Below are 9,244 nucleotides of genomic sequence, written 5' to 3' on the forward strand. Positions count from 1 at the left end.
CCATTCTCAAACTCTAGACAAAGCAAACACATTATTTTTATGTTATACATAGTACCATGTGTCTGGGTAGACCCTTCTTTGGGAAGTGGTTGCCCAATTGTGTGTGTCTTGTTTGAATTCCAAAAGTTGGAAAGACTTTTAGGATTGTTACAAAAGCCTGTTGAAGTTAATAGGACTGAAGTCATTTATTTAGTATTATAATTTCTGGTAAGGACATAATGAAATACATATTTAAAAATTCTGTTCTTAAAAAGTACCTGTTCTGTATGTACTAAAGTATCTAGACGTTGCTATAAAACTATAAACAATGATTTGTTTGTTTGCATTTTTGTTAGCTTTGTAGTTTACCCAGCTTATGCTTTAGAGAATATAAATGCCTCACAGATCAATAAAAACAGAAAGGTATGTGAGAGTTTTGTTCAAGATCATGTAAATAGTTTCGATACAAGCAAATTCATGTTCATGCTTTTATTAAGATATCTTTTAAGATAAAAATTAATTTCATAGTCAAGTTCATAACCCAGTAATTTTGAATAGCTTAGACAATTCTTTCTTTAATGTTAAAGTTATGTTTGTTCCTGTTGGAATAATAATCACAATGTGTAATATCGTCTTATAAAACATTTTCATTTATTAGTGTTGACACCTATTTCTCCATATTCTGATTTGTATATAATATTTTAAAAGTCAAAAAAAAGTATTTTAAAAGTCAACTGATTTAATATGTAAAAAATGTTATCTCCTGGATGAATACTAAGGTTTTAAATACATAAAGTTGTGCACATGGTACATGAAGTCTGTGGATCAATGGAACTATAAAAGACACTCTCCATTGCGCACAGGTGTGCACACCTGTATGCAGCACTCGATAGAAGCAGGGACCTCAAGTTCAAGTCCAGAGTTGACTACACAGTCCTGTCTCATAAAACCTGAGAAGGAGATGAGTGATGAATACTTCCTTTTTCTGCTGTTCATGTCTGTGGAACATAACCTGTTCACTTCGTTGTTGTTTTTTCGAGACAGGTTTTCTCTATGTAACTTTGTCTGTCCTGGAACTCGCTCTGTAGACCAGACTGACCTCAAACTCACAGAGGCACCTTCCTCTGCCTCCCATGTGGTGGGCTTAAAGGCATGCGCCACCACTGCCTGACTTACTCCCTTTTTGAAATGCAGTGTTTTTGATGTAAAGATTCCATCAGTTTAGTTCTAAAAACCTACACTCAGAAAACTGTGGAAGAGCTATCATGACTACATTGAAACCTTTTGGGAGGTTTTCTGATCTTGTACTGTCATTAACTTGCCATGCACCAAGAAGCAAACCCTGTCATCTCTGTCAGATGGAATGTTTTGGTGATTGAGTTGGGTTTTTGTTTGTTTGTTTGTTTGTTTGTTTTTGGTTTGTGAGACCAGGGAATATCAAATATTTTTAAGGGGAAAGGAATTAATCTGCTGATGGTTGGGTTTTTGCGTGTTCTTTCAGACTGTTACTTTTTTTTTAAAGATTTATTTTATGTACCTATGTGCACATCTTTATTCCAGAAGAGGGCATCAGATCCCACTATGGATGGTTGTGCTTCACAATGTGGTTGATAGGAATTTACCCAGGTCCTCAGGAAGAGCAGCCAGTGCTCTTCACTGGTGAGCCACCTCTCCAGATCTTAGACTGTCATATTTGAGTGAGAAAAGACATACTCTGAGGTTCATAGAGCTTTTCTGTAACTAGATTATGCAGATTGCTACCACCTTAATTATTCTTATATTCTTTTGTCAGGTTTGGAGAAAATTGAAGTTTTGCAGCAACATGAAAATGAAGACATATATAAATTAGCATTTGAAATCATAGATCAATATTTCTCTGGTGATGATGTAAGTAAATATTAAAATACAGATGTCTGCATGTAATGGGCATTTACTTAGAATTTTTCTCTTATTCTTTTTATTTATTTTTTTTAAAAATATTTATTATGTATACAATATTCTTTCTGTGTGTGTGCCTGAAGGCCAGAAGAGGGCACCAGACCTCATTACAGATGGTTGTGAGCCACCATGTGGTTGCTGGGAATTGAACTTAGGACCTTTGGAAGAGCAGGCAATGCTCTTAACCGCTGAGCCATCTCTCCAGCCACCTTTCTCTTATTCTTAATGTGCATGAAATTTGTTTTGTTTTCTGTTAGATACTCCACTAATCACTTTCTTAAACATTTTATTCACAATTTCACTATAAGGAAAAATTATAAAAGCATTTCTTGTTCCAGTTTTATAATCTATTAACTGGAAAGAAATAATTCTGGAAATGACACTCACGTGAAGTGATATGGAAACTTATTAAGCCAAGCACCTTTTAAAAATTATTCAATTGTGTTTGTTTAATATATCATGAAATTATCACTAATTTACCTGGATATTTTTAGGCAGTTAAAATATTCATTTGGAGTTTTCTCTTTGTTTTTATAGATTGATGAAGACCCCAGCCTCATTCCTGAAGCAACACAAGGAGGTACTTACAACTTTGATCCAACAGCCAACCTCCAGACAAAGGAATTCAATTTCTAAGATCCATTAAGTGCAGCATCGTTCATTCAATACAAACACCACCAGATGGCCACCACGCGATAAGACAGCAAGCAGCAGAAGGCTCCCAGCACTCTTGCCTCTTCGTTTTGATGCTTCTAAAGCAAGCCATGTCTCAGTCACTTTGCAGTTGCCAAAAGTCACTCTCACATGGACTGTAAATGCATATGCATGATTTCCTGAACTGTTTTAGAATTCTCCTTAACAATCTCAACTACCCTATTTTTCCATGTTCCCTGGTGCCACATGCTGACAACTGCAGTCTCCAGTTAGAATTCTCCATAGTGGTGACGTATCAGCTGCCCGCTGGTACTCCTTTGGAAAAAGGTGCACTGTGGATCAAGACACTTTGGTATGATGTATATTCGTGTTGGAAGACTACAGAGGTGCAGTGTGATCTGAGCCTCCATCATTGTCCTCCACAAACATATTTTCATATTCTTATGTGGAAGAATTAAAGTACAAGCCAAATGACTTTCACTGGTGGAACTGACACACAAAAGTAATAACTTAAAAACAAGAAACTTGGTTATTGATTTAAAAAGATAAGTTTTTTAAAACTGTACTTCACCTACCATTAATTGATGTGTTTATTATCTGCCTCAGAAGCCAGGGTTGGAGCAAGAGCTTTAGATATCAATGGTAATGCTTTCGCCATTATACCTAATTTTTGAGAACAGCAAACCCTAATTGACCACTCACTCAGCCTGTGTGTTCCTGCTGTTTTGAATAATCAGATGCTGTGCATGGTCTCTACCTGAGCTGCAACCTGTTACAGACTTGAACTTCTGTTAAGTTGAAAGCAAGAGTCCCTGACTACAAAAAAAATACGTCAATAAATAAATAAGTCAAAACAGGAATGGAAAAGGTCTAAAATACTCATTGGTAATGTTTTAAGATAGTCTTGCTTTCAGCTTCCAGGAGTTATTTTTTTTGTTGTTGTTTTAATTTGATAATTGGATATGGTTGATTTATATTGGGTTTAAACTGTGGAGCTTTCATGTTTACTGTAATTTAGTCTTAAAACATTTTTTACTTAGTAACCAGTACTTTTGATAAAGTGGTGGCAACCAACCAGCAACTCTTTAGAAGTGTTCCAAGACTTCATTCTTGAGGATCGGGGAGCTCATTCCGATCCCACTCAGAGCATCCGCACGTTAAAGAGAAAGCCAGGATCTGTGTAGAGGAATGATGTGCAGTCATTTAACTCAGCCCGATTTGCAGAGCTCTTTCATCTGTAAAATCTGGTATTACTATGTAAAGTCATTGCTTTTGGCAAATTGTCTGACACAGATATTGATGAATGAATATGGATTTGCAATTTTTTTAAACTAAATAATTTGTGCTGTCACAGAAAAAATGGTTTTGTTGCTCTTGTTCACTGGGTATAATTTCCCAATACATTGATGTGAAGGGATAGAAATCTAAACTAAGTTAGTTTTCAGATGGGGGGCGTGTCTACTGTGACGAAGAGGAGCCGGATGCCATCAGAGCTTTGTGAGCCAGCTGGGGTGTTTTCCCTGAAAGACAACACAGCAGGTGTGCTTCATTACAGACGTGTGTATCTGCCAAGGTGGAGCCACTTTAAAGAGTGAGCTTTGTCTTGTATCCAAAATGGATACAAGCGTATGTTTAAACTGCAAGATTTTTACTTGCTAGAGAATCTGTTTTAATATAGTGGTTTGGCCTCTGATTATTTATAGGTTTTATAAATTTTAGAATCAATTTCTCTTTAAGGTGGCTCAGATTTTTCAACTCTTGTGCACATAAAATTGAGTTGAAGTTCATTGTGCCTTTTTTTCTTTACCCAAATTTTGAGTTAAAGCTTCATATGGTAACTGCATCCTGTTCAAACACTTGTCTAAATTTTGAAACTGTGTAGTGTTCACTAAAAGTAGGAATAACAAAGAATGAATTAAGGTCACAAACTTTGGTGAAACCCTTAAAGTCCAAATCTTCTTGATGTTGTGAATTGTCCCCCTTCAGGTTTAGTTTCTTCTGGACTCTCCCTACTTAACTGACAGTTACCTTCTAACAGTTACCTTCTAAAATTTGCACACATTGAGATGAAAATTGGGCCTCTACTGTGATGATCCCTATTTCCTCTCGCGTCCTAAGTGCAAACTAATCTTTAACAGTAGCATCAAGCAGTGCAGACTTGTGCATCTGCTTGATTCAGTTTGCCGTGACCTTACCAGGCCTGAATTGAAATCGCACCATTTCGTAGACAAAGGAACTGAGTGTATTGCTGCACTTTTAAGTTTTCAAAACAGTGTTTTAAAATTGCATTGTTTTTATTTTTTTTAAAACTCAGTTTAAAAATAACTAAAATGTTCTTTCAAAAGAGGCATCTAAACGTGTTCCTAATTTTGTATATGGGCTTAGGTTTTTGTAACCAATAAAAAAGCTGCTATCAAATACGATAAAACATTGAAAGATTTATTTCTAAAAATAATTGTTTAGCTTGTTTTCTGTGTGGTTAAGTTTAGCTTTGGAAATATCTTCAAGTGCCAGCCACAGTGATGGTAAAGCATTAGTGATTGCCGTTGTTTTTTGATGTCTTCTTTCTACCACAACAGTGATCAACCAGTAGCTACCCTAGAGAATATTTTGTGGCACATCAGAAGTACCAACGTGTATCATTCCCTAAGCCGTCAAAACAGTAACCCGTGATCCAGGGGCTTCAAACCTCAGAAACGGGTGCAGATCTGTCGGCGAGAAGTCAAGTCAATCCCAGCTGTCTGTTCCAGGCTGTCTTCCACTCTCAGCCTGGAAAGGGTTCCTTCCTGGCTTCTGATGGTGACTGGCAATCCTTGGCTCATAGATAGGTTCATCCTGTCATTCTCTGCCAATCTGTGTGTACTGGAAAACTGTAATTTAGGGGGAAAACCATTATTTGGAAAAATAGTGTGGTTACGATTTTGATGCAACAAACTAGCCATTCAGAGTAAGGCTGCCCAAGCTATGAAAGCACGTAATTGTAACAGAAAGTAGTCATTGAAGTAACCCTAAAAGTGTTCCCTGTCGGGGTAGAAGTGTAGCTCAGAATGAAACAAAGAAGCAGCTGGACTTTTGAGCATAGAGATATTCTTCTGTATGCTGCCACTTCAGACTACCTCTAAAAGATGTGTAAGAAAATCAATGTGATGATGTGATCTTTCTATCGCTTCCTTCTGAGGTGCCTTCTCTTTAGGGCATTCGTTGTTACAGGTAAACAACAGCACCTGGCTTTCAGATAGCCTTCCTGTGACTTTTTTTTTAAACACTTTTTGACCTATAACTTTTAAACTTCTGGAAAACTTAACTCTTGGAGGGAATGGGGGTGTGTAATTTATATTTGTTAACCTGATTCTTAATTCAACTGGCTTAAAAAGTGCTCATGAACCCACCTTGAAGCTTCAAAGAAAACTTTTCATGCAAACGCAAAAGACTGGGACCGCAAGACTCGGAAATGTATGTAGAAACCAGTCATCAAGGGGTGTTCGGGAAAACGGTTGTGGGAATACAGTCTGTCCCCATGATTTCTTAGCTCAACCGGTAGTGCAGCTCATTTCAGCCCGTTTCTAGCTGTTGGGTAATTGATTGTTGAGGTGTTCTCCTGTGCACTATGAGATGATTAGCCTCGTCTGTGGCTTATACTCACTAAGTCCTAGTTAGCACCTCCTGCTCTTCCAGTCCAGACACCTGAACATGACATTCCTAAATGTCTCCTGGGGCCCGACTTCCATCCTTGTACACTGTTGGTTTAAGTCAACTCCTGTGTAAAAGGCCCAGCTGAGACTGTGTGTGAACAGTTGTAGGCTGTTCTCAGAGGTCAGCAATTCCAGTGAGTTAGTGTTGGCCCCAAGGCAGCATAGTTTGAAAACTGTTTCATGATCATCACTTCCTAAGTCACACCGAATTTTGTTCCCTTGCAAAGCTTACAAGGGTATTGAATAATACAGGAGAGAAGTAGAGATGGAGTGGCATGCTCCAGACCCTGAGTACACATTCCAGAACCATTAAATAAAGTGGGTACCAGTGCTAAGGAATGGTAGGTATCCTCTGCATGCCCCGGCATTCCCTTAAAAATCACCGTCTACCTTTTGAATGGCTCCCTTCCCAATGACGGAGTCCAAAGACAAAACCTTGTTAAGCTGAAAAATAAGGAATGTCTTCATGGGGTAGCAGTTTTTACTAGTTTTATGCAGCTGTGAACCTGTGTTCCAGAGCATACATTTATACCCATGTGTTATTTTGAGGCAGCCGTTTTATGGGATAAGATTGAGAGGTAATGAGTCACTTCAAAGGAGCTTAGTCTGCTGTGTTGGCTGCTGTTGCTATAGAGCTCCCTCCTATCCCTGAACAAACTCATTTCTCTTAAATGGCTGTCGTTACAAGTGTGATTAGAACTAGTGCTTGAGTTTTTTCAGAGAGCAGAAGAGACTGAGCTGTTTTTACAAGATCCCCTCACACACACACCAGAGCACCCATGCATTGGCCCCGTCCTGGTTGTAAATGTTTTATTGAGCCTGGTTCCTGTCAACTTAAACAGACTGTGTACCCCAAACAATGAGTAGTGTAACCAGCTTCTGGCTATTGTGGAATGGTAGCTTTCATCCTCTCAAACCTTAATTCTAGTGTGGGAAGAGAGTTTCAGTCATTTTCCAAATCTCTTAGACTTGGAGTGAACAGCCTGAACTTCATTTGCCCTATCACATATGCATCTGCCTGTCTGAAATTTAAATTTCATACTATTCTTATTCCAATTTTCCTTATATTCTTTTAACTCTATCTGTGCCTTTACAGTAATTTTTTTCTTAATGGTTTTGACTAAGCCTTTAGAAACACTAAGATATTTATTGAGCATCCTATCTCATGCCAGGCACTATGCTAGGGCATAGGATAAACAACTGTCAGGAAGAGGCCTGCTCAGAAAGGCTAGCGAGCATTCCCTAAAGGTCGGCTGTGCTTTTGATTAGTGCAGTCCTCTTGACCTGGTGAAGAAGATCTGTCCAGCTGTATTTTCTCCAAACTGTGAGGCAAGAACAGGGGTTGACTGGGCAGTTTCACTGAAAAATGTGGAGGTGAGAAAACTACACAGGCATTGTGGGGTGCACAAAAGGGTGTGCAAGGTTGTGATGAGGATCAGCGGAGAGAGGGGTAAGTAGGGTCAGCAAGGGGCTGATGGGGCAGGTGACACAGCCTGGTGGTCAGCCCTAGGATTTCTGTACAGTAGGATTTCTGAGCAGTAGGAAATTGGCACAAAGGGGACAAAGGAAGATGGTGTTTGGGGCTGAGGAGATAGTTCACAGGTTAAGAGCACTTGTTAGTCTTGCAGAGGACCCACATTGCAGTTTACAGGTGTCCATAACTCCATCACCAGTGGATCAGTGCCATCTTCTGACCTCTGGGACTGGCAGGCCCAAGACCTACCCTAACCCATTTATGTACACAGAAGATGAATTCTAATAAGGACAGCTAGTTGGTAGCCGAGTCTTTCAGCTTTAGTCATTTCAGGATAATTGGTCAGTTTAGTACAGGTGAGACGTGAAAGATGGAGAACGAGGGTCAGAGGTGCCTGGCAGCTGTATACACTAGGCTGGTGATGCCCGAGAGGTGCAGTCTGCGGAGAGAAGTATTGAGAATGATTCTCAGATTCTGGCTGGTTCTAGATAGGAGGGAATGGAATTAACTTGGGGCACAGGAAAGAATCAGACCTTGATGTGCAAAGTGAAGTAAGTTGGTTTGAAGTGTAGGAAGGACTGATCAGGAAGTCACAGATCAAAGGGAGCTGTTGCAGCATGGTGGTGAAGGCAGAAGCCAGAAGATTGCAGAGCAGGGGTGGATTCTGACGGCTCTTAATCTAAGCTCCACAATGTTTCTATTTCTTAAATTGTACATGTGTATGAGAGGGCTGTGCTGCAGAGGCCAGAAGAGGTCATTGGGTCCCCTGGAGCAGGAGTTAGAGGTGGTTGATGAGGTGGCAACTGAACTCAGACCCTCTGAAAGGGCAGGGGCCACCTCCAGCTTTTTCATCTAGAAGACAGGTTAGTTCCTAAGTGCATGGCTTTTCTTGCTGCTGTGATAAAAAGTACTGACAGAAGCAATCTAAGGGAGAGGGATTTACTTTGGCTCCCAGTTTGTGGAGGCAGGAGCTAGAGGCTAGTGGCATGCACAGTCAGGAGGCAGAGTGAAGCATGCCAGCGCCTTGCATTTCTTTCTCGGTGCAGAGCCCATCCTATGGAATAGCGCCTTCCCGGCGTCACTAAACTAATCCAGAGAATGCTTGATAGGCATGCTCAGAGAGGCTGGGCTCTCTGTTGACCTTAGAGCCTGTCAGTGTGGTTGAGAAATGCACTGACCATACTAAAGAGTCATTAGTTTTCTGTTACTAGTCTGGCAGGATTGCCTCTGCCCCCTCAGTCAGCAGTTCTTAGACAGCTGGTATGTGCCAGATCTGCAATAGGTGTCAGGTATCTCCTACCAGACAGACCAGTCACAGTCCCTGTCTCGTGGAGTTTATGTTCTAGTGCGGGGGAGGAGCAATACACAGTAAAGAGATAATTTCTGCAGATACGGAAAAATCCACCCTCCTAGCCAACCATTTTTTAAGGCATATAGCTCCGTGGTGCTTAGCGTGTTCACACTGCCGTGAGACCAGCCTACAGAAGTGTCCTGTGTTGCAAAGTTG

General features: G+C 40.1%; 1 protein-coding gene across 2 annotated transcripts in view; it reads left to right on the plus strand.

The window, feature by feature from the left end:
- Kpna3 (karyopherin subunit alpha 3) overlaps positions 1-4,993 on the plus strand; it is a 68,529-nt gene extending 63,536 nt beyond the window's left edge. For both annotated transcript variants that reach the window (XM_057785999.1, XM_057786000.1), the window contains exons 16-17: positions 1,772-1,866; positions 2,455-4,993. In XM_057785999.1, the coding sequence (XP_057641982.1) occupies positions 1,772-1,866; positions 2,455-2,553 (194 nt within the window). In that variant the 3' untranslated portion in view covers positions 2,554-4,993. The remainder of the gene's footprint in view (positions 1-1,771; positions 1,867-2,454) is intronic.
- The last annotated feature ends 4,251 nt before the right edge of the window (positions 4,994-9,244 follow it).

The sequence above is a fragment of the Chionomys nivalis genome, chromosome 12 (genome assembly GCF_950005125.1).
Source record: "Chionomys nivalis chromosome 12, mChiNiv1.1, whole genome shotgun sequence".
Taxonomy (NCBI): Eukaryota; Metazoa; Chordata; class Mammalia; order Rodentia; family Cricetidae; genus Chionomys; species Chionomys nivalis.